This window comes from Mesoplodon mirus (assembly GCF_964341445.2).
Source record: "Mesoplodon mirus genome assembly, chromosome: 13".
Lineage (NCBI taxonomy): Eukaryota > Metazoa > Chordata > Mammalia > Artiodactyla > Ziphiidae > Mesoplodon > Mesoplodon mirus.
The window spans coordinates 26,033,340-26,058,609 of NC_138989.1; the positions used below are offsets into that span (position 1 = coordinate 26,033,340).

The 25,270-nt window shown below is 55.1% G+C and overlaps 2 protein-coding genes across 3 annotated transcripts in view; one reads left to right on the forward strand and one right to left on the reverse strand.

The window, feature by feature from the left end:
* Positions 1–815: 815 nt before the first annotated feature.
* Positions 816–25,212, reverse strand: SMARCB1 (SWI/SNF related BAF chromatin remodeling complex subunit B1). Of its 2 annotated transcripts, none has more exons than XM_082641280.1 (9): positions 24,950–25,212; positions 21,118–21,229; positions 19,454–19,583; positions 17,426–17,563; positions 15,274–15,401; positions 12,007–12,173; positions 7,363–7,553; positions 1,483–1,614; positions 816–1,147 (listed from the first exon to the last, which is right to left on the reverse strand). In XM_082641280.1, the coding sequence occupies exons 1-9, from the start codon at positions 25,040–25,042 to the stop codon at positions 1,108–1,110; spliced, it is 1,131 nt and encodes a 376-aa protein (XP_082497406.1). In that variant the 5' UTR covers positions 25,043–25,212; the 3' UTR covers positions 816–1,107. The 2 variants fall into 2 exon arrangements, with proteins under 2 accessions (XP_082497406.1, XP_082497407.1); XM_082641281.1 differs by having other exon boundaries at positions 21,091–21,229.
* TOP3B (DNA topoisomerase III beta) overlaps positions 20,419–25,270 on the forward strand; it is a 110,073-nt gene continuing 105,221 nt past the window's right edge. The window contains exon 1 of the mRNA XM_082641274.1: positions 20,419–20,428. The gene's annotated coding sequence lies outside the window, so the exon portion shown is untranslated. The remainder of the gene's footprint in view (positions 20,429–25,270) is intronic.

Here is a 25,270-nt window from a genome sequence, read left to right on the forward strand (position 1 = left end):
GGGTACCGGGTGCCGTGGGTCCCCAGCCATGCTCCGGGGAGCAGAGCAGGCCTGACCCTCAGTCCTGCCAGCAACTGAAGGTGCAGGGTCTGGGCCCACGGTCTTCAGTTAGACTGTAGCTATGCCTGGGTTACCCTGTGGTGCCTGGCCCAGTGAGCAGGTCCCCATGTGCCACCCTCCTGGGTCCCACATCCCAGGCAGAGTGGGGACCCTTCCACATTACAGAAGAGGATGCAGAGCTGCATCACCTTCGAGGTGGCACCAGGTTGGGTGTACTGCTCCACACTCTTCTCCTGTTACTCCTCACAACCGGCAGGGAGGTGGGGGCTGGCCCGGCCACAGCATCAGCTGCAGGTGGAGATGGGCCCCAGTCCACCTGTTACGTGTGAGGTGCTAGGAGTTGTGGCGAGAGCAGAGCACACCTGCCGGAGCTGAACAGCTGGGCATGGGTACCCGGGCTGGCAACACACCCTCAACAACCGCACAAGATGAGGCCTCCAAGGACCAGAGAAGCAGGCTCCTGACTGGGGGCGGGGCTGTGGCTGATAGGGCAAGCAGCCCTGCCTGCTGAGCCTCACCTTCTCATCCCTCTGGGACTGCAAGGACTTGCTGAGCACAGATGGGCGGGATGCCGGGGCCAAGGGGAATCAAAACTGCTCTGAGTCACGGGCCTTGCAGGGCTGAGAATAGAGCCACAGCCCTGCTAAGGCCCAGCTGGGGACATGAGGCAGAGGAGGGTGAGGGGCCTGCCCGCAGCCTCGACCACGTGTCCTGACCACATGTGCTCTCCCCCATTCTTGTTTTTATGCCACCACTTTGAAGAAACAGAACAGGACCTGTTGCCTTTTATTTAAAAAATGTTGCTTGCCCTGCCTGGGGCTCCTATACAAAAACAAAACACAACCCCAAACGAGGCTTCTTCCTGACCAGAGACAGGCGGTGGGGACCGGAGCTCAGCAAAAGGAATGTGTACCCTGGGGTGGATGACCAGGAGGCCCCTGCCCCATGCTCCTCAGGATGGCCGGGCTGCCCCCTCCTTGCCAGAAGATGGAGGGGAGACGGTCCAATCTTCCAGATGCTCCGTGGGAGCCAAGCACCACTGGGTGGTTACCAGGCCGGGGCAGTGTTGGCCAGACGCCTCATCCGCCTGCAGGAGGGGAGAGGGTGGTGACCCTGGGCAGCTGCCCCTCCACCAGGGATCTCTAGGGCAGCCAGGGGAAGGGGCAGAGACAGGACGTGGTAGGTGGGATCCCCAACCCCTCCCTCAGCCTTGGCCTGTCTGCTACTTGGGGCCCTGAAGCTGCCCTCTGTCCCACCCATCTCTCCAGGGGTCCCGAAACCTGGTCTAGGCTGTGGTCAGACCGACCCAAGGGCTACTCTTGTCCCTTGCAGGGCTAGACTGGGACTCATCATCCAGGGGCCTGCTGGGTCTTGGGAAAGGCGACGGTCCTATCCTGCCTGGAAATGGGGCTGGGGAGGCACCTTGTGTTCCTGTCCTGGTCGCGGATCTTCTTCTCCATCTCGGCGTCTGTCAGGGTCTCCAGCAGCGGGCACCACTGATCAGCGTCGCCTGTATTCCGGATGGCAATCTCCACCGTGGGCAGGGGGTTCTCACTGTGGAAGACGGGAGGAAGTAGACAGTTCACAGAGCAGCAGCTGGAGAGGCCCCAGAAAGCGCTGTCCATGCCCCACGGGCAGCTGGAATGCTGGAGCCTGGTTTCTGTGCCCAGCCCCCAACAGGGCGGTGGGGGTGCTGCAGCCCAGCGGACAGCACGACAGTGACTCCGGGTCTGCATGCTGGGGAAGGGTCCACAGGACAGCGCTGCAGAGCCAGCTGTTCCCACTGCAACTGTGGGGAGGGGGAGGGCCGTCCGCCTCGCTCAGCGTCCACGAAAAAGGAAACCAAAGGAGTCCACCCAGGAGTCCAGATGCCGCTCACCTAGGGCCACTGCCCCTGGTGGTCCCACACACGGCTCCTCAGCCCGTCATGGGGCCCAGAACCCACGACCCCTGACCGCTCCACCTTGGGGTCCCTCAGAAACGTCTCCGACTCCGGCTGAGGGCCACCTGCACACCCTCTGGCTAAGTGGACTCGGTGGTGGGGGGAGGTCAGCCTCAGCGAGGCCACCAAAGCTGGGGGTGCCTGACCGAGCTGCCGCCTCTGCCAGGAGGGCCAAGCCCAGGCTGCCCAGTGAGCCTCAGCACAGCCCGAGCCCTGCCCTCGTCTACCTGGAGCCCTGTAGAGTCAGCTCTGGAGGAGGGAGAGCGGGGGGGCCCCAGGGAGGTGCCCGGTGAATGATGGCACAGAAAAAAACGGGCCCCTGGCCTTGGTCTTAACACCTCATCTCGAAAATGGGGACAATGTCCTTGCTGTGAGGGATTTCAGAGGATCACTATTACTAAACATCCAACGTACATCCACTATGTGGGGGCCGGTGCCACTCCCACAGCCCCCCGAGCCTGTACCGAGGGGCTGCCCAGCGTGGCTGCAGAGCCCCCGCCCACCCCCCTCATGTTGCTCCTCGGCCTGGAGTCTCAGGGACCGCAGGTGCACGGGGCACAGCCCAGGGCTGCCCTGCTCCCCTGCAGAAGTGGGGCTCACCTCTTGCTGCCACAGCTTGGCCCATGGGGTCCATGCCCATGAGGCCCGGAGCCGGTGCTGGTGACTCAGAGGCCCGTGGCTGGGCCGCCCCTCCTCGGCCGCTCCTTACAGCTGCTCCCCAGCCGGGTGGCGGTTTGGCAATCCCAAAACCAGCCGGCCACAGACCCAAACATCATTCCTCACCTCGAGGGCTCCCAGCCGCCTTCCTCAGGAGGGGGAAACATGAAAGTCACCAAGCCCATGCGGAGGGGAGCCAAACATGTTTTCCTCTTAAACAAGAGCTGGTGCGTGGGTCCTGGAGGCCCCTGTGTTTACCTCCCCATGGCTCTGGGAAGATTCCACCCCAGTGGGTTTGTTCTAAAATAAGAACTGCTTGAACCAGGCACGGAAGGATGGGTCTGGAGCCAGCAGGCCCCATAGGTGTTGCGGGGGACATGCGGGCAGAGCCACCCTGCCGCCCTCAGAATCCCCTCTGATGGGATTGTGCTTCCCGGGCCTCAAGGCCACCTGGGACCCTGATGTTCCCACAACCTGTGGTATCCAGGCAGGGAGGCCATGGCTGAGGAGGCAGAGGACCTGGACGTTCATCTTCGATGTGACCTCACGAGGTACGAGAGGCCAGCTGAGAAGCAAGACTGTGCCCACTTGGTAGATGAGAAAGAACAAGGCTGCGATGGTGAGCAACCTGCCCACAGCTCCTCAGCTGGGAGGAAGGGGCAAAACTCGACGTTGCCTTCCTGTTTATGATCAACTAACTTTGGATAAGGGGCCAAACCCACTCAATGGGGACAGAGCAGTCTTTCCAACAAATGGTGCTGGGACAGGAGCCTGGATCAGGCCACCGTTTCTTAGGTAAGACACCAAAAGCACCAGCAACAAAAGAAAAAATAGATAAACTGGACATCATCAAAATTTTAAACTTTTGTGGGACTTCCCTGGTGATCGAGTGGTTAAGACTTCGCCTTCCAATGCAGTGGGTGCAGGTTCAATCCCTGGTTGGGGAGCTAAGATCCCACGATGCCTCTCGCCAAAAAACCAAAACAAGCAATATTGTAACAAATTCAATAAAGACGTTGAAACAATGGTCCACATCAAAAAAAAAAAAATTTAAGTTTTGTGCCTGAAAGGACACTCTCACGAAAGTGAAATATAATCCCACAAAATGGGAGAGAATATTTGCAAATCATGTATGTGATAAGGGACCTGTAGCTGGGATATATAATGAACTTTTACAACTAAATAATAAAACACCAAATAACCCAATTAAAACACAAAGGACTTGAACAACCTTTTGTCTAAAGAAGATATACACACGTCCAATAGCACATGAAAATATGCTCAACACCATCAGCCACTGGGAAATGCAAATCAAACCACACCGAGATGCCACTAGGGTGGCTAGGATCAAAGTCAGGCGAGGATGTGGAGAAACGGGAGCCCTTGCTCTGCTGGAGAGAATGCAAAATGGCGCAGCTGCTCTGCAAACAAGTCTAGTGGCTCCTCCAAACGCTAAACAGAGCTACCACGTGACTCAGCAATTCCACCCCTAGGTACATACCCAAGAGAACTGAAAATAGGTGTTCGAACAAAACCTCGTGCACAAATGTTCACGGCAGCACTACCCTTAACAGCCAAAAGTTAACACAACCCAAATGGCCAACTGATGACTGGATAAATAAAGTATGGTCTGTCTATATGATGGAATATTATTCAGCCACAAAAAGGAATGAAGCTCTGATACAGGCTCCACATGGACGAACCCTGAAAACATTATGCTAAGAAGCCGGCCACAAAAAACCATATGTCATATGATTCTATTTACATTAAGTAATCAGAACAGGCAGATCTACAGATGGGAAGTAGATCAGCGGTTGCCCAGGACTGCAGAACTGTGCAAACACACAAAAACCCACTGAGTCGTCACTCTAGGTGGTGAACGAAAACAAGCCGGCCAGCCCGGCCATGGGGCCAGCGCGGGGGCTGGAGCCCCAGGACTAACCTCTTCTGGTGGCTCTGGTCAGCCAGTCCACAACAACCCTGGTGCCTCCCAACCCTGAGGCTGTTCCAGTGACAATGCCTCTGTCCCCCACCAGGCACAGCTGCCAGGTTCTCTGACCCTTTGCCTGTCCCCAGCTTCCTCCAGCCGCTCCTGCCCTGGCCATCTGCTGCCTCCTCCCTGGCCCACACCCTCTGGCCTCGGTGGCCAGGCACTCGCATCTCCTCTGCTGGACAGCGTGCTGGTTCTCCCGTGTCCCCAGCCAGGGTGCAGGGCTGGCCTGGAGGAGGTAGAGGAACTCTGCAGGATGCCACCCCCCTCACAGTCTCGGTGACTATCTGACACCCTCACATCCTCTGCCCAGCCCTCCCCTGGGGAGCCCTGCCCCCTCATCACTGTCTCTGTCTCCATTCCGCTGGCTCCAGGACATCTATATGTCCTTCTGGTTCAGCTCTGTCCTCTAGCAGCCACACGCCCGCGTCCCCCTCATGCTCACTGCCTGCCTCTGCCCACATCAGGCTTGCCCGGCCCACTGCCTGTTCTCCGCACTGGTGCCCCAGCTCACTAGCCTGTGACTAGCCTGCTCCACTGTGGCCAGACACCGGGCTGGGCTCAGTCCGGGGGAGACAGCCAGCACTGGCTCACAGGAATCCAGAGTGCTTCCAACAGGGGTGACGGGGCCCAGAGCTTAAAGTCCCCTTGAGGAGTCATGTGACTCAGCAGCTGCCAAGCCTCGCGTAGCAGAAACCAGGCCGGGGCTCCCAGTCCAGCTCTCTGTGGGCCAGGCAGGCCCTGGCCCTGGGGGTGCGGCAAGCCCCTCTCCTTTCCCCAGGCAGAGGCTGGACAGCAGGGAAAGGCTGCTACTGGTCTCCCGGGGAGCTCCCGAGGCGTGGGGAGTGCACGGGGAGAACGCGGGGTGGGGTCAGGAGACAAAGTTCCAGGCACCCTGCTAGCCGCAGTCCTGCCCCTGGATGATAAAGCCTGACCTCGCGCTCCCCTTCCTACCCTGCCAGCTCTCCGAGCACCCCGCTGCCCAGCCCAGACCCAGCACACGCGAGCCCACGAAGCCTGGTCGGCTGGGGAAGTGCAGCAGCCCTCCTGACGCCAAAGGAGGCCTGTGGCCGCCTCCAGACCACCAGGCAGGCCGCACCCATCCAGCTGGCTGGGCCAGGCTGCTGTGGAAGGGACATGCTTACCACAGTCCCCAGTGGGGTGGCCCTGCCTTTGATCCTGAGGATTTGAAACCTGCATCTTCAGTACCAGAGTCATTCCCACCCACACAACGGAACGTGTTAACTAGCTGCTGAAATGGGAGCACTCCATCCAAGTCCTGACCTGCACGCCTCGGGGCCCCTGCGGGCCTGCTCTGGAGCTGTAGGTCGCACTGCCGACAGCCCAGAGCCCCGGGAATCAGAGCAGGAGGGATGCGGCCTCGTGTGTGGACACCCTCCAAGTCCCCCTGCTGCACACCAGTGAGGTGTGGGCCCTGACTCAGCATTTGGGGATGAGGGACTCCCAGGACCTCAGGGTCGACTCTAGGAAGCAAGGCCACCCCAGACTGGCCCCAGACCGGTCGGCCTCAGCTTGCATGCCGTCAGTGGACACACACCGTGACACGGTGAGCAGACCTCCCATGGGATGCGGAGTGTGGGCCTGGACCCACATCTGTGGAGCAGGATCCCCAGTTAGCAGGGTTGCTGGTGGTCATGGGAGGCCACGCATGTTATGTCAGCCGGGACACCCGGGGCCTCAGGCCCTGCGGGTGTTGGTCATTCCTTTTCTCTTGCTCAGAGCTACAGGAAAACTGAGAAGGCTACCTCCTGGGATTTCTGGGGGAAGCAGCTGAGACACAGGTAGGCCCACGCGCCCCCTCAGCTGCCCCGTCTCTGCAGGGCTCTTCGGCTTTGCTCCTCCGCACCACCTTAAGGGGGGGTCGGTGCCTCAGTAACGGCCTCCAAATGTGGACGGTGACAGCTCGACGAGCAGAATAAATCCTAACATCCTGTTTTGATGCAGAGATACTCAGTGCCGCCCCCACTGGCACCCCATCCCGCAGAGGAAAAGGAGCTCGGGGGACAGGGCTGGATGTGACAAACAGTCCTGTGGGTGGGCGAGCTCTGCTATGTGGTTAACGCTTGCCGACTCCTGCCCCGGCCAGGCCTGCATGGCAGGGCCACCAGGAACAGGAAGGCCACATCTGTGTCATGAGGAGCCCCATCCCCCAGTCCACCCCCACCAGCACCCATGACACTGGACCAAATGCTACATTTACACTCCCTACCCGCCCCCGTCCCCAGCAGCCTGAACGCTACTCCCTCTTCCACACTGGTGGCAACCAGTATGGGTCCAGCCGGCGGAGGCGCCCACCACCTGCTCTCTGACTGAACAAGTAGCCTCTTGACTCCCCTTCCGGGGAAGGCAGCATGGAGTAGCCCTTGTTTGAGATTCAGTGCCAGTCCATCAGACGACCCTGACCGAGGAAGGGTCTGGGTGAGTGCAGGGAGGAGGTGGCGTGTGAGGGCGGCAGGGGCTGCTGGTGGCAGAGTGGGTGAGGACAGAGGGGCAGACCCGCCGCCTCCTTAGATCCTCCTCTGTGATGGGGGATGGGAGGAGCCAACAGAGGCCGTTGAGCCCGCAAAGCTGCCCTCGGCCAGATGGCATCATGAGGCTCCAGAAAGTCCCAAAGGCATCACTACACACAGGGGGAAGCCTTGTCCCCAGAATGGTCTGCAGAAGGAGGAGGAGGCACCTGTCCGAGACCTACCTGAAGGCGTAGGTCTTCTGATGCCAGCTCAGCTGTCCCCGGATGCTGTACGCGATGGTGGTGACGAACTCCCCGCCCAGCCCCAGCTCGGAGCACAGCTTCAGTGCAAACTTCTCTGGCGAGTTCTCCTTCTCTGACATGTCCCACTCGAACTGGTCCACCAGGGAGATGTTTCCCACGTGGATGTTCAGCTGGGCCAGAACCAGGAACATGAGTCAGAGCAGGCAGAACTGCATCCCCCCCTCCAGGCCCATGAGAAAGTGAGAAGGCTGCCCTTATCCCTCTGGCAGCAACTCCCCATCCACAAAGGGGGCTGACCCCACAGACCTCCTGGGCGGCCAGAGGGACTGTGGTTCAGGCCCCGGCACTGTCACCCTCTAGGGAGGGCCCTGGAGGGCCCCGGGCACCTGAGTCCCGCCTTGCCCCTGTTCCCACCCCCTCGCTCCCTGCACTGGCCGGTACCCTCTTCTCTGCCCTTCTACCACGCCGCTCTGGACCTTTACAACATGATAAACACTGGTCACTCATCAGATACTATCCCCGAGCCCTCACCTGAGCCAGCGTCTACCCCCCTATTCTGTCTCTTCACGGAACATGCCCTGCTCTGAAATCATCTGCTACGTGCGCTCACAGACCCACAGCCCGCAAGGCACAGGCAGAGCCTGGGCAGGTGGGGGTGGGGGGCGGCGGGAGCGGAGGCCATGCCGGCTCCTCCGCCTCGTTCCCCAGAGGCATCTGTGAGACATGCCACCTGCAGCCACAGCCTGTGCCCCAGGAGCTCCCCACCCTGACTTCTCACCCCACAGATGACCTGGGCCTGCTCTGAAACTGGGCATCAGCGACTCACAGAAAGGACAACTTGGGGTCTGGCGGCATTCACTGGCCATCGTGTGGAGACCCCTGCCCCTGCTGTCCAGCCCTCTGCCAGCCAAGCAGGCCACGGTGCACCTGCCCCTTCATGCTACTGTTCCCAGGCGCTCAGCTGGGCTATTAAGGTTCGGATCGGGACTCGTCCATGCCTTCAGAGAAACGTGAGGCCCTACCACCTGACCTGTGCATGAAGTCCTGCACCTCTGGGCCCCCTGCACAGCGCTCCACTCTGCAGCCGAGGCCCAGCCACTCCCGCCTCCAAGCCATGCCCTTGCTGGGCAACCAAGCAGGTCTGCTGGTGAGAATCGGAAGAGCCGGCCCTTCCCAGCAGGAACCATGTGTCTGCTGAGCCACGTCGGCACAACAGGACCGGAAAGCGAAGCAGCAGCAGGCAGCCCGTGGACACATCACACGGGACCAAACCGCCCCACGCACCACTCGGCCTGGCCATCAGGGGTGCCACGCAGACCGGTGCCTGGTTGTGCACTGTGCCGACTGCTCATCCACGCTATCGTTTATTAAGAAATACAGACGCCTGCCGACCCAGGAGACGCACAGGGGACACACAGTGGGAAAAACAGACACAGAGTCATCTTCATGGGTTGACATCCAGTGCAGGGTTAAATACGTGAATGAGGGGACATCAGAGGTGTAGGTGCTGAGGGGAAGAGGGGGAGGGGCAGAAAGTGCAGTCAGCCGTTAGCCAGGAGCCCCAGGAAGGCCGCCCAGTGGAGGGGGCATTTTAGGAAGAACTGGACAAGCTGAGAGAGAGCAGGGTGGGGCTCCCAGGGGAGGGTATGGGCAGAGCAGGGCCTGAGGCCTCCACAGAGGACACAGGAAACTCACAGAGTGGGGACTGGGAGCCGTCGGGGTGGGGGGGCGGTGAGGGGCGGCTGGACTGTGGGGCCAGGCCCCCTGAGCAGGCTCCCCAGCTTCAACCTGAATCACCCACATGCCATTCCCTCCCCAGAAAGGGCCCACCAGCCCCCCAGAGTCTGACAGCTCCACCCTCAGCTGCACTGAGCCCCACGACCCTGGAGGGCCAGGTGTCCTGGCTGCGGTGCCAGCCTGAGCTTTCGTTCCACCGCTCCGGGAGCACCTGTGAGCAGCCGCCCTGAGCCTTAGGGCTCTGCTCTGTGAGGAGACATTGGTCTGATGTCGTCCTCCACTGTGTCCCAGAAGCACCCGGCTCCTCTGGAGTCTGTGACACACGGGAAACCCTGGATGTGGCCATCAGCGTGCTCGCCTACCAGGTGGCACGCTCCCCCCAGGTCACAGTGCCCACGAGGCTCTGCCCCCACCGGAAGCAGGCCTTCCCTGACCAGCTGTGTCCGGCCCCAGTGCTGGCAGGCCCTCACAACCCCAACCAAGCAGGACCCCGACCTGGGGATGGTCTCCCAGCAGCATACCAGCCGACACCATCCCATGGGTGGGGATTATAGGTGGGTGTGAGAGACTGAATGAACCCCACGGCTGAAAGCTGTCTAGTCACCAAGAAAGCCTCTGATCAGGGAGCAGGTGATGGTCCCAGGTGGATTTTCAACTGCCTGACAACTTTCTGTATGGCTGCCCACAAGCCCCATCAGGATAATAAAAAGGTGACACTCAGTTACAAGAAAATGTCAGAGAAGCCAGCTGTCAGGCTCACAAGGCCCCTCCCTGTGGCTGACCCCACCTATCTGGAACCACGCAGTTGGGTGTAGCCAACTCTGCAAGTCCACGTCCCCACCATGATTACAGGACAAAGATGCAGCACAGAGCGGAGTAGGGACCATCCTCCAGGGGCCACAGGCTGCGCACAGGGACACAGGTGTTGGTCCCACAGCTGCACCCCACACATCCCCACCACTTCTCTCCCAGGACATCCCCCTTCTTTCTCACCCGTGCCCTTTTTCTGCTAGTTGGCCATGAGAAACTGAAATAGGTTAAGAAAAATAAATTCATATTTCTCTTAAAAGAAATTAACTAGCAAGGAGGTTGAATCAGTAATTAAAAACCTCCCTACAAAGAAAAGCCCTGGACCGGATGGCTTTACTGGTGAATCCTACCAAACGTTTAAAGAAGAACTAATACCAATCCTTATCAAATCCTGCCAAAAACAGGATGGACTTGAGGACACAGGGAGGGGGAAGGGTAAGCTGGGACGAAGTGAGAGAGTGGCATGGACTTATAAATACTACCAAATGTAAAACAGATAGCTAGTGGGAAGCAGCCGCATAACACAGGGAGATCAGCTCGTTGCTTTGTAACCATCCAGAGGGGTGGCAAAAAGATACAAGAGGGAGATATGGGGATATATGTATATGTATAGCTTATTCACTTCGTTATAAAGCAGAAACTAACACACCACTGTAAAGCAATTATACTCCAATAAAGATCTTAAAAAAAAAAAATCCTGCCAAAAAACTGAAAAGCAAGGAATACTTCATAACTCATTGCTTTGTTACCAAAGCCAGGCAAAGATACTACAAGAAAGGAAAACTACAGACCAATACTTCTTATGAACATTGATATAAAAATCCTCAGCGGACTCCCCTGGTGGTGCAGTGGTTAAGAATCCACCTGCCAATGCAGGGAACATGGGTTCGAGCCCAGGTCCAGGAAGATCCCACATGCCGCAGAGCAACTAAGCCCATGCGCCACAACTACTGAGCCTGTGCTCTAGAGCCCAAGAGCCACAACTACTGAAGCCCGTGAACCCAGAGCCTATGCTCTGCAACAAAGAGAAGCCACCACAATGAGAAGCCCGCGCACTGCAATGAAAAGTAGCCCCCACTCGCTGCTACTAGAGAAAGCCCACACGCAGCAAGACCCAATGCAGCCAAAAATAAATTTAAAAAAAAAATTCAACAAAATACTAGCAAAACTGAATTCAACAGCACATTAGAAGAATTACACACCATTATAAATGATACAACAATATAAATAAACTATAAAAAGTGGAACCTATTCTGGCAATGCAGGGATGGCTCAATAAGAAAACCAATCAATGCAATAAACCACTTGAACAGAATGAAGGACAAAAACCATATGATCGGGGCTTCCCTGGTGGCGCAGTGGTTGGGAGTCCGCCTGCCGATGCAGGGGACATGGGTTCGTGCCCCGGTCCGGGAAGATCCCACATGCTGCGGAGCGGCTGGGCCCGTGAGCCATGGCCACTGGGCCTGCGCGTCCGGAGCCTGTGCTCCGCAACGGGAGAGGCCACAACAGTGAGAGGCCCGCATATCGAGAAAAACAAACAAACAAAAAAAACCACAATGAGATATTGCTTCATACCAAGCAGGCTCTGCAGCAGGCAGGCCTGGGCCCAAACCCCAGCTCTACCACTTCTCAGCAGGGCAGTTGGGGGTAGGTGGCCCCACCTCTTCACTTGTAACACAGCATCTTCCCCCAGGATGGTGGGGGTTACTGAGACAGTATGGGATGTGCTTGGCCCAGCCTGCCCATGGGAAGAGTGTGGCAGTGTGCTCATCTTACTGTAGCCTTCCCTGCTCTACCCATCAGCTGGCATAACCTCCTTTGTACCACCCAGGCTCTGCTCCACACCTGGCAATGCCACAGCAGCACCCCGAATGCGCCCAGAATGTGATACCTTACTCAGAAGTCAGCCCACGCCTTTCCTGGGATAAGCTGCCTGAAAGACAGCTTTCCAGAAGCCCTGTCCAACAGTATTAATCCCAGACAGGCTTCTGCTGAAGCCTCCACATAGCTTCAGCACCCCATGACCCCCACCAGTACAAGGAGGGCCCTGGTGCAGGGTGGGGAGCTGCTTACCTTGATAATGACACGCTGGTCTGACTGATCCTCCAGGATGCTGTCTGTGGGGTAGGACTCGATCTGCTGTCTGATGGCGGAGGCGATGGCTGGTACGAACGTCAGTGGGTTCAAATCCAGGTCATCACAGAGAATTTCTGAAAACATCTCAGGGGTCATCAGCTTCTCTGAAATGAGGTGAGAGGTATGGATTGCTGGTGGATTGCAGGGCCTAATGTCACCGTGCTCAGCCCTGAACTCCCCGAGCCCGTCCTCCTCTGCCAACCCACCTGGATGAAGATGAGCATAAAGATGAGGAAGATGGATCCTCCCAGACACGGTAAGGAGAGGAAGCACAAGACAAACACCCCCCTTCTGGCCCTCAATCCATACACACCACCCCCCCGACACCTCTGGAGGTGGTCAAGACCCTATGTGCTCCCCAACCCCAGGCTCCCCACTCCCAGGCTTAGCACTGCACGGCTCCGTTAGTTCTAACCAGTGAGCTGACTGGGGAGGGGGGAAGCAAAGGCACTTCAGAGCTGACGTGCCACTTCCTCCCCTCTTCCAACCCAGGCAACCAGGGAAGCCCACGTGGAGACACAGGGAGAAGATGGCCTCAGAGGAAACCAACGTTGCCAACACCCTGACTCGGACTTCCAGCCTCCAGAACTGGGAGGAGATAAAACCTGCTGTTATGCCCCCAGGCTGTGGGACTTTGTCACCTCGGCCTGAGCTAACACAGATTCCTTCCAGACAAGCCACTTGGAAGCCAACATCCACTGGAAGACGGAGCAGGTGCATGTCTATCCACTATTTCCTCAGCAGTGGAAATCCCTCAGAGATCACCTGGGGCTGCGTGTGGCTTTTTACAACCCCTTGCTGAGTTTCTGACTCTGTGGGCAGCACACACACTCAACAAGGCGACAGCGTGGGGGCGGGTATGGATCCTGGATCCTGGAGATGTAACTGCCTCAGGCGAGAGCTTCATGGGGACTGTCCACTACTGGCCGGACTACAGCAAGGTCCTGTGCAGTCATCTGTTTTCCCCAGACCTGCCCTCTTTCTCATAACCCAAACTTCAATGACCATGTGCCAAACTGGGATGAGCCACAGAGAAGGGAAAGCAAAGAGTGAATTCCCGGGTTTCCCTGGTGGCGCAGTGGTTTAAGAATCCGCCTGCCAATGCAGGGGACACAGGTTCGAGCCCTGGTCCGGGAGGATCCCACATGTCATGGAGCAACTAAGCCTTGCGCCACAACTACTGAACCTGCACTCTAGAGCCCGCAAGCCACAACGACTGAGCCCGCATGCTACAACTACTGAAGCCCACACGCCTAGAGCCCGTGTTCCACAACAAGAGAAGCCACTGCAATGAGAAGCCTGTGCACTGCAACGAAGAGTAGACGCCGCTCTCTGCAACTAGAGAAAGCCCATGCGCAACAATGAAGACCCAATGCAGCCAAAAATAAATAAATAAGTAAAATAAATAAATTTATATATATATATATAAAAAAAGAATGAATTCCCTCACAAGTACTCGGCATGATTCCATCTTCAAGAATGAGGTCTGCTGGGACTTCCCTGATGGTGCAGTGGCTAAGAATCTGCCTGCCAATGCAGAGGACACAGGTTCAAGCCCTGGTCTGGGAAGATCCCACATGCAGCGGAGCAACTAAGCCCGTGCGCCACAACTACTGAGCTTAAGCTCTAGAGCCCGTGAGCCAAAACTACTGAGCCTGTGTGCCACAACTACTGAAGCCCACATGCCTAGAGCCCATGCTCCGCAATGAGAAGCCACCACAATGAGAAGCCCACACACTGCAACGAAGAGTAGCCCCCGCTCGCTGCAACTAGAGAAAGCCCACATGCAACAAGGAAGGAAGGAAGGAAGGAAGGGAGGAAGCAAGAAAAGAAAGAAATAACTAAATAAATAAATAGAATGAGGTCTGCTTAACAGACAACTGACCCCACTATTTCACTAGCCCAGAAGAAGGGCTAGAGACCAACCCTCCTCACAGCACCATTGTGCCAGACCTGAACACTCAGCCAGCCTACTATTGATAACGCATACATCCAGTTTTGGAGAAGCAGCAGGAAGCTAAGGTGCTCAGGCCAAGCGTCCTATGAGTATATTATGCAGAGAATTTTAAAAATTAACTTTTTTAGTCTATGATCGTCATAGATTCAGATGCCGCCTTGATTACTGCAGCTCCACACCAAGTCTTGGGATTAGGAAGACTCATTCCTCCTACTTTCTTCTTTTCCAAAATTGCTTTAGCTATTCTAGTTCCTTTGCCTTTCCATTGAAATTTTAGAATAATTTTGTCTAAATCTACAAAATGTCTTGCTGGGATTTTCAAAGAAATTGCATTAAACTTGCATATTAAAAGGGAAGAGATATGGAGATATATGTATATGTATAATTGACTCACTTTGTTATAAAGCAGAAACTAACACACCATTGTAAAGCAATTATACTCCAATAAAAATGAAAAAAAATAAACTTGCATATTAATTTAGGGAGAATTAACATCTTGAATCTTCTGATCCATGAACATAGTTGTCTGTCCATTTATTCAGATCTCCTTTAATTACTTCCATCAGTGCTTTATAGTTTTCAGCATATGAAATGTTTCCTGAAACAAACTATATGCTTGTAAGATTTACACCTTTTTTCTTAACTGTGTAACTATAAATAGTAACATTTTTATACTGGACACTTGAGTGTCCACGTGTTCACTGACAGTATATAACGTATAGAAATACAATTGACTTTTGCATGTTTATTTTGGGTCTTGTGACCTTGCTAAGACTCGGTTATTAGTTCTAGCAGGTTTTTTGGGTAGGTCTCTTGGGATTTTCTATGTAGATAATCATGCCATCTACAAATAAAGACAGTTTTATTTCTTCCTTTCTGAAGCGTATGTTTTTTATATCATTTTCCTGCCTTATTACACTGGCTAGTACTTCTAGCACTATGTTGTCTATTCCCAATTTCCTGAGTTTTTATCAAGAACGAGTGCTGGATTTTGTTAAATGCTTTTTTTGTATCAATTGATATAATCAAGGGATTTATCTTTTCTAGTCTGTTAATATGATGGATCACACTGACTGATTTTCAAACACTGAACCAGGTTTGCATTCCAGGATTTGAACCCAAAGTCCACACCCTCCAAATCTACTCCACAATGCTCTGAATGTCACAATCAGAGTCCAGGGTCCCCCTGACGGGCAGCAGGCAGGAAACAAGACTGTGTGCAAGACGGTGGGTTGGCCACCACATACCGTTCATGTTCCAGGTAAAGGCATCTCGCAGCTTCTGCCCGTCGATCTCCATGTCCAGTCGGATGGGAACCAGCACCTCGGGCTGGGACGCATTCTCATGGATCACAGCTGGGTCGTGGTCGTCAAAGCTGGAAGGGAGGCAGCAGCATGCTCAGCAAGGGGGGCTGGGGTCCCTGCACCCAGGGCCTCCCTCTCTGCACCACTGGTCACTGTGACCTAACCAGAGGGGAAACCCCGCTTCTTATAGGGACTTGTCCACTATGGGCTGAGTCGGCAGAGACAGTGCCAGCAGGGGTCCACGCTAATGGACACGCGGGACGGGAGAGGAGATGCTGACTTGGGCAGCAGGACAAGATGGAGATGTCCGAAGTAAGGGACATTTAAGCCCCAAGACAGGCAGGACTTTCCCAGGAAACTGTAGGAAAGGAAGGGTACTCCCAAAAGTGGAAGCCCTTGAGCAAAGGCCGAGGGGCAGGAGAGTCGAGAACTGCTGAGGGAAGGAGGGGTGCAGATGGTGTCGGGGAGCAGTGGGAGGATGCTGGGAAGCCACAGGGGTCCAGGTGCCCACAGTTCTCCATCTCCAGCCTCGACCCTGAGGGAGCCCCAGGAGGACTGAGAACAAGGCAGTTCTGTGCTCACACCTGCATTTTAAGAAGACGAAGCGGGAAGATACGGGGTGAGGGTGGGTGCAGGAAACCCAAGGGTGGAAGACCGAGGGTTGAGATCTGTTCTCAGAGAGCTGGGGGCACAGATGACAAATAAACAAACAAATGAGGAAAACACCCCCCTCTCTCCGCCCAGACACAAATGCTCTAGGACAGAGTGGTCATTCTAAAAGGGGAGGACCACTCTGAGAAGTGACATTCAAACAGAGATGGGGAGGGAGAAAAAGGAAGGGGGAGGAGGGAAGGAGGAGGGAGAAAGGGATGAGCCTGCAGATGCTGACAGGAAGTGAGGGAATTGCGAGGGCAGGAGTGCCTGGGCGGCTGAAGAGTGCTGAGAAGGCCACAGTGCCTGAGGTGAAGGGCGGCAGGAGCCGAGGCCAGAGAGGAGCAGCCACCACCAGGACTCTGTCACGTGGATGCTGGTGTGACGGGGCACCTAGAGGACCTGCCCTGGCTGAAGGGGCACATGCCCAATGGGGAGCTGGCCAAGGGTGGCCGGATTCTGAACACTTGGAGAGCTGAGCAAGTAGAATTTGTGGAGACTGGCTCTATGGTGTGAGAAGGAGGAAGAGTTCCAGGATTGTGCTCCAAGCACAGGAAGGACGGGATTGTTGTGTCCTGGGCTAGAGAAGCCTACAGGCAGCCTGTGCTGGAGGTGCCTGGGGCGGCATTCAGAGGAGAGCTTAGTGGGCGGGAGCTTGAAAAATGGCCCCCCAGAGACATCTATGTCCAAAGTCTTGGAACCTGTAACTGTCATCTTACAGAGCAAAAAAGGAGAGGAAGCCTTGTCCAAGTGGGCCCTAAGTTACATCACAAGTGTCCTCACAAGAAAGAGAGGGAGAGGGAGTTCCCTGGTGGCCTAGTGGTTAGGATTCCAGGCTTTCACTGTGGTGGCCCAGGTTCAATCCCTGGTCAGGGAACTGAGATCCTGCAAGCCACGCGGCACGGCCAGAAAAAAAAGCGAGTGAAAGAGAAAGAGAGGGAGGTTTCACACACACAGAGGAGGCCATGTGACCAGGGAGGAAGAGGCTGGAGTGATGCTGCCACGAGCCAAGGAACGTGGCAGCTGCCAGCAGTTGGAAGGGACCCTGGAGGGAGCAGGGCCCGGCAACACCTTGATTCAAGCCCAGTGAAACTCCCGGCCTCTGGAACTGTGTGAGAATAAACTTGTGTTGCTTCAAGCCACCCAGTTTGTGGCATTCTGTTCTGGCACCATGGGCAACTAAGCATCGAGTCATGTGGATGGCAGAGAAAAGGTCCAGAGACTGCACCCAGGAACGCTACCTGAGGAGCTAGGGGTGAGCGCAGGCAGAGCCAGGCTGGACCACGCAGAGCCAGTCATGCTGGATGCTGAGGGAGACCAGCCCCGAGGAGGAGCAGTGCAGCGTTTCGGGGACAGGAGGTCAAAGCAGAGCGTTTTTCTGGGGAGGAGGAAACTAAAACATGCTGGAGGACCTCGGTGGATTCAGAGGGCGAGGCCCACTCACCACAGCGGGAATGTCCTCTTCTTGTCCCGGCCCATGCGGTTCCTGTTGATGGTGGTGGAGCAGGGCACGGCATCCAGGTGGTGGGAGCTGTTGGGCAGGGTGGGCACCCACTGGCTGTTCCTCTTAGCCTTCTGTTCCCTGGGAGACATGGAAATACCTCCGCTCAGTCTATGAGCCGAAACTGCCCACCAGGCATCAGGTCGTGGTCAGTGGATGCCCACTGCGCCCCTGCTGGGCCCCAGGTCCCAGTGGGGACCTCTGTGCACCCCAGACTCCGCAGGTGTCTATTCCCTAGGCTCCCACCAGCACCTGCTCCTGGGTTAGGGGAGGTGCAGAGGGGCCCCAGCCCAGTGCCTCAGCCATGACCCAACGTGCTACATGCTGGGCACAGCTGCACGGAAGCACAGTCCCTTCTGCGAGGAAGGGACTGTACAAGAAGGCTGCCCAGAAGAGCAGCCCTGGGGCAAAGCCTTAAATGCTGAGTCACGGTTCATGGGTGGAGGAGAGGAGAGCATTTCAAGAAAAACACAGAGGGCAGCAGGGCTGGAGACACAGAGAAGGTCCTGATTACAGGGGCTGGCGTGCTCTGCAGGAAATGGATGCACTCAGCAGGTGGCTGTGAGTCCCTGGAGGTTTGAAGCAGGCAGAGACTCAGACTGTTATTTTAGACATGCAGTCCAGGCTGAGACAGACTAGGCAACAGCTCTGGCCTCTGGGCCTTCAGACCAGTAGAAGTGAGAAGACACACTGGTAAATACTCTCTACAAAATGATGCTCAAAGTAATCCAAGGAACCCATGTCCCAAAAGAGCTCACTCTTCTCTCCAAATTACAAGTTGCTTTTACTACTAGGAAAGTACCAAAAGCTGACCAACAGGAGGGGGTGGGCTCCCACCTTGCTCTGCGAGACCCTTCATCACCCTCGGGCCGTGTCCCTAGTAACCTGGGAGCAACGTGAGGGCAGCAACTGTACGTAACTCACCTTTCCATCCCCAACCTCTGTACCATGTCACCTTCATGATTTTCCGTAACCGCATCACTTGAAACAATGGCCTGCCCCCCGCCTTAGTGCTCCCGCCATCTCATGCACCTAAATGCATGTTTTCTTGAGAGTTGAAAGCGTCACGCAGGTATTCTGCACGTCTCGCTCATGTGAGCCAGGTTTCGGGTTGCTGCAGGGTCTACTTACCCACAACACATCATGTAACCCCAGACTACTTGGGTGTCTGCATCTTCGCTCACACAGCCTTTCCCCGAGGCAGGACACTCAAGGGGCTCCCTAGTTCCCTTTATAATTCACATGCCACCAATAGCATCTCTGTACTTATAATGGTTTTTGTTGACAGTATAAATTATTTCCCTGGGACAAATTCCCAGGGGTGGAATTAATAGATCAGAGACCAACAAAAAACTTTGAGGCCGCAATGCCTGAGGCAGAGCCGCCACGGTGGGCGCGAGTGTGCCCACTCCATGACACCCTCCCCGGTTCTTTATGTTGCTAGTTATTTATATTTTTATTCTGCATTTTTAAAATCACACTCAAGAACAAACATCATTCCCTGTGTTTGTTTACTCCTGTGCCTCAGTGTGGATCACGCTTTACCTATTTGTCTACATAAAATAGAGAAATACTTGGGGTATCCAAGTTTTTCTTATAAATCTAAATGAACTCTACAAGGTAGCAACTTCCCAATTACTCCCCTGTTTAATTGTTAACGTAAATGCTCTTTCAAAGGATCTACGTTGATATGTTCAAGTCTATTGTTTGTTTCTTTTGTGAGCTGATCTGGGCCACTAATTGTTCTGACAGATTAGTGAATCCCACTTTCAAAGCATTCTTAATGACTCTCCAGAACCCAAGACTTGACTTATGTTTCTTAGAAGTTCCAAAGTCAGAAAAAACTTCGAAGCCTGGCTAAGACGACCTGTAAACACAGTGGGTAAATTGCTGAAAAGTATTTTGGTTCCAGAGCATGAGAAAAATACCCGTGGGTGTCCCGAGAGCGAGCCGAGCCTGAGGGTGCAGTACCTGAGGTAGGTGGGGGGTTCCGTGCTGATGGATACGGCCTTGTACTTCTCATCGTTGCCATCCAGAATCTCTTCCACCTCGGAGGCTTTTAACAGAGTTACGCTGGTGGCCAAGGTCGTGTATCCATGATCTGCAACCAGAGATGCGGCTGCGGTCACCCTGCGGGAGGGCAGTGAGCAGCAGCAGCCAGGAGATGCAGCGCACTGAGGTCCTCACATGCAGGAGGTGGAAAAGCGGGTGTCAACCTCACTACTGCCCAATGCTGGCCTCTTCCAAAGGGGCGGTCTGGGCCCTGGCTTTCTCTAGAGGCCCTCCCGGGTCAGCACTCCCTGGATGGACGGGGACTAACGTGTCCCGGGAGGAGCACTGGCTCCAGGCACAGGGTACGCCCATGGGCAGCTCAGCCCGCGGAGCCTCTCGGGGAAAGGAAGGCTCCAGAGTGACACCGCCAGTGGGAAGAGGTCTGACACCGCTGCAGTCCACGACACGAAGCAAGGTGGAAATGAAATGGGGGATGAGAAACATTTTTCTTTTAAAACAAGAGCCCAGAGAGTTGGAAAGAGCTGCTGTACACCAAACAGGAATTCCTGGCCCAGCGCCAGTGGACGCGAGCTGCCCGGGAGCGGGGAGTTCTAGACAGTTCGACCACAGCTCGCCTAGGAAGCCTGGTGGAGAGACAGATGGTTACAGGAAAGAGTCTCCCGAGCGCGAGGCCGAAGGGTCGCCAAGGCTTCCAAGGGGCAAGCGCAGCTGGGGACGCACTGGTTAGTGACTGGCGCTCCACTGGGGCAGAGGGAGGACTAGGGAGGCTTTGGAAAGCGCGGGAGGGAGGAGTGAAAAGTTACAGCAGCGCATAGGAAAGCAGCTCCGGCTCCTGCATTAAAAGAACATGGTAGACGAGACCAACGCAGGGCTTACAGACGAACCGGCACGGGACGGACTGCAAAGAGCACATGCACACACACAGGGACGCGGGCACACGCACGCAAACGGGCACACGCACGCAAACGGGGGGACGCGCACGCACGCGGGCACATGCACACGAGGCCCGGGCCAGCTCCGCCAGGCAACCCTGCCAAAGGGAAGGAAGCTTCGACCAAGCCCAGAGGCACAGGGCCTCTCCCCAGCTCAGAGATGAGGAGCACCCTCTGCCCGCCCTCCCGGGTCGGGTGGCAGCGCCCCACAGCCCCAAGCGGGACATGCACACGAGCGCCAGCAGACCGACTGCCAGAACCAAGTGCCACACGATGGATGTGCGCTGGGAAGCGAAGCGGTGAAAGCCTGAGGGGAGCGGGGGCTGGGGCGGCGCCCCGCCGCCCGGGCGCATGGAGGGTGACGATGGCAACACGCCCGCGGCAGATGGTAGAGCATCACAGCATTCCTAAAACGTTTTCAGACCAGCGGTCTTCACAACACCTTCTCCGCCCTGGCCCCGCCCCCTCCGCCCACCGCCCGCTGCCAACACCTGACCCTGACCAACCCTGACGGAGGACCACCCGCTCCAGGGGGGCCTCCAGGACGCTCCACCACCCTAAGGTCAGGGCTGCCGTGAAGACGCTCCAGAGTGAAAACGTTTTATCTTCATGACATAAGCGAGTGGTTTTGAAACAGGTTTACAAACCCTCGTGAAGACGCACCCTTAGTGTTAGGTTTTGTTTTTTTACCATGTGACGATGCAACTATTTTCTTCCTCTCTTCCACAGTGGCTAGTCGCCTCCAGAGCGAGGGGTATCTCTTGTACAGAGAACCTCGGAACATACGGAGGTAGTTTCCCACCTATGAGTAAAGCGAGAAGGCTCATTATGAGGGTCGCAGCTCCTCGAGGAAGGGGAGGGCCCTGGCTCAGAGGCTCTGCTGGATGAGTGACAGACAAACACACCTCGACTTGGCCCCCAGGCCTCCAGGCGCCAGGCTTCCAGCAGCAGTAAAAATACATTCTGCTGACATCAGGGGTTCAACAGCAGTTCGTATCTGGCCTACATCTGTCCCTCTGGCAGGGGTAATAACATCTGCATCCTGACGACAGGACCAAGTTCAGAAAGGCCTGACCAGACGCTGGGGAGGCAGGCCCCCCGAGCTCACTAAGAAGCTCGATGTGATTCTGATTTTGGACTAAGGATCGCTGGCACTTTCCAGAAATGTAAGGCCTCTCTGACTTTCTTTTATCTTAAGACTTTGATATTTTTACGATGTAATAAAGACCAAAAAGGTCTTTTAATTTTAGACAGATGCAGGATAATTTCCCCCATGGCCTTTGTTGCTTTGTTTAGTAACAAAACTCAAACCAGAAATACCAAAGGAATTTTCCAAAGAGTTTAAAATGCACTTATCAGCAATCCTTAGATTGCTATATAAATCATTACTGCCCCAAACAATAGCTTCAGTTTGCCTGTACCAAATACTCGAAGTACGACTTACTTGATGAAAAGAAATCTAGTCCTAAAGTTTTTATAAAGAAACTCCATTGTTTCACTGACTTCAAAAACGAACACTTGAGTCACATGGCCAGGGACAGCAGGTGGACTGGGTGGGTACTGGCTCCACCTGTGACCAGGCATCACTTCCCTTTTCTGGGTCTCCCTACTTATCTGTCAGATGTTCATCAACTGTGAGGTTCACCCACGAAGGACCACTTCTACTACTTTCCCACTTACCTACCCCATTATAGTATATTTATTTTTAAAAAATTTCTCCATTTTTCATGAATCAAAGATTTACACGATGCCCAACTAGGGCTGCCGAACAGTGCAAGAGAAAGTGGCCACAGGGTCACTGGTGCTCCCCACTGTGGGCACAGACTCATGCGATTTATTTGGCTTGAGTGTGGTTACCGTCCAAGGGTAAACACATAGTTTCCATTAGGTTTTTGAAAAGACACTGACTATAATGCCCCCACTACTACTTTGCAGGTCCTGCAGACCTCCCACACTCCTAGGCCCTTCCCAAGGTCCCTTCAGAGCTTAGGAGACCAGGTCTGCCTTCCTGGGTTTTCCCTGAACCAGCCTTTGCCACCTCTGGACCCAGGTTTCCCAAATGGAAAACCAAGGTGTGGTTATGGGGATTTCCTAGGATTCTCTCAGCAGTGACTCTGGCGTGGTGACAACGGCTGCCTGCAGATGGCAGGAGAAGGGTGACACGCTCACTGCAGCTGTGGATGCCCTCCCAAGGCTGCTACACCCAAGTGTGTGGGGGCGCTGAGGGTGCTGCTCTGGCGGGCCCACCTCTCTGAATACGGTGCCTGTTTGCCAAGGGCATGGGGCCTGGGGGTCATCCGCCCAATGCTGTCAGAGGAGCTGCTGCTATCAGTAGACAGCACTCTGACCTTGAACCCTTCTCAGGCCTCCCAAGGCCTGATGATTGTTAAGCCAGGCCCCAGAAAGCAAACTGCCTCTCCCTTCTCCCATCTGGTCTCTATAAACTGCATCTCAGGACAAACATTCTCACTCAACAGAGCTGAAAGAAAAGACTGCAGTTAGCTTTCTAGAATCTAAAATGTGCTAAGGGGAAGAACTTAGAGACCACCTAGTCTAAGCATCTCATTACATACATGAGAAAAGTGACACACAGGCAGAGCTGAAACCAGGCCTCCTGACATTCTGCCCACCTGGCTGCGGGCTCCACCTAATAAACGCAAGCTTGATTTTCAAAAGTACCACCGACTCAGGGCCAATGGTAAACTGACTGCTCTTCCTGCCCGTTAGATCAGGTAAAGGTTTCTTTCTTTCTTTTTCTTAAATTAACTAATTAATTTATTTTTGGCTACATTGGGTCTTTGTTGCTACACGTAGGCTTTCTCTAGTGGCAGTGAGCAGGGGCTACTCTTCGTTGAGGTGCATGGACTTCTCATTGCGGTGGCTTCTCTTGTTGCAGAGCACAGGCTCTAGGCGCGTGGGCTTCAGTAGTTGCAGCACATGGGCTCAGTAATTGTGGCTCGCAGGCTCTAGATCGCAGGCTCAGTAGTTGTGGCTTAGTTGCTGCACGGCATGTGGGATATTCCGGGACCAGGGCTCGAACCCATGTCCCCTGCACTGGCAGGCGGATTCTTAACCACAGCGCCACCAGGGAAGTCCCAGGTAAAGGTTTCTTTAAACAACCTGTCCATCATCACAAACTGAAACTCCTCCACTGCCTTTGTGCCCACCGGCCAATGAGGACCATTCTGAGCTATGGCAGATGGCAGGCACTGGCTCCTCTCCTCAGCACAGCTAGCTTTGAAGAGTAGTATTTTTGTGATGACATGAAAAATGTGTTGCATCCTGCCCCTTGTGTTTTACAAAAACTGGTGAAAAAAGGAAACACTAAGGTTCTGATGCTACTGAAAACACTGGTCTCATAACTCAATACAACTCAGACAAGCCAGGAATCACAGGAAGTCCTGGAAGCCTCAGTGTGACCATCATGAGGCTTAATTCATTCACACTATGTTCAATTGTGATGGAAAAAAAACATTGTGGGGGAAAAAAAGAAAAAAAAAAAGGAATGAAATGTCTAATACTGAAAACTGCTACAAAGAGAAGCAACTGCTGGCATTTGTAACTGCTTTAACTCTCCAACATCTGCACTTAACTCATTACATGAGGAAGACACTACTGCTTGGTGTTTGCACATCTAAATTGCATATCTATAATTGAAAAATACATGTGTATGTGCATGTACACACAAAAACCGGGGACTGCCAAAAAGGCCTAGTTTGAGGCAATCTGGAAAAACTTAATATACTTGGTATAAACTACCAGTGAAGAACCAGTTGTAGGGTTTTCCTAAAGTCAGTCATCCACATGATTCAACAGAGTGCTGAAAAGTCACTTTTATTTAAGGATTAAAGGCTTAAGTCTCTTTCCCCTGTACTAACTCAGAGTTAGTTCAAGATATCCGAAGTGTCAAGCGCTTCCGAATTGCTGATAGATCTAACTCGGGGGCTGCAGCCTTAGCCATCCAAAAGCAAGCATCCTCCTCCCAACCTGTTTCCTCACTGGTAATCAAAGGTCAGAACAACTCCCCGCCCACCTCAAAGTTCACGAACACGAAGGGGGTGAGCCCTCACTAAACCCCGTGTTTCGAACATACGATTTCAGGATCCCAGCTCCAGCAGTGTGGGATGGGTGCGCGTGAGGGGTCCAACATCTCCCCCCACGTGTCGCAAAAGATAACACCCCGTTTCTATGTGTCCGGCTGGAGCTGTGGAACTCAGCGTGGCCCAGGGGCCCCGGGACGCCGCAGCCCTGGCAGCTGGGCGAGTCCGCGACTCCGCAACACCAGCGGGTGAACCCAAGCGGCCGAGCGCGGGGCGGGGCCCTGCTCAACCACGCCCCGGTCAAACCGCGCCCCAAGACAGACAGACCACGCCCCGCTGGCCGGCCGTACACGCGCGCGCGCGCCCGCCCTTCCGCCGCGATGAATGGAGACGCGCGTTCCCGGCGCGCAGACCCGCCCCGAGGCTCCCGCGGGGACCAGGCCGGCCAGGGGCCCGGAGAGAGAGGACGCGCCGCGGGCTACCTCAGAGCCGATCATGTAGAACTCGCCGTCGTCTTCCAGCTGGAACTTGACAGGCTTCTGCCCGAAGGTCTTGCTCAGCGCCATCATCATCATTGCGAGGGCAGAGTCGGGTGGCCACGATCGGGCTGCGAGGGTCAGGAGAGCTGAGGCGGGGCTGGGGTGCACCGAGCCCAGGGAAACCGAAGCCGGAGGCGAAGGGCTGGCCGAGCCGGGCCGGGTGCTTGCGCCGCCGCCGGGATCCTCCACCGCCGCAGCAGACGACCAGGCCGCACTCAGTGCGCAGGCGCGGGCGTTGACGCTGACGCGCGCGCCGCTGCCGCC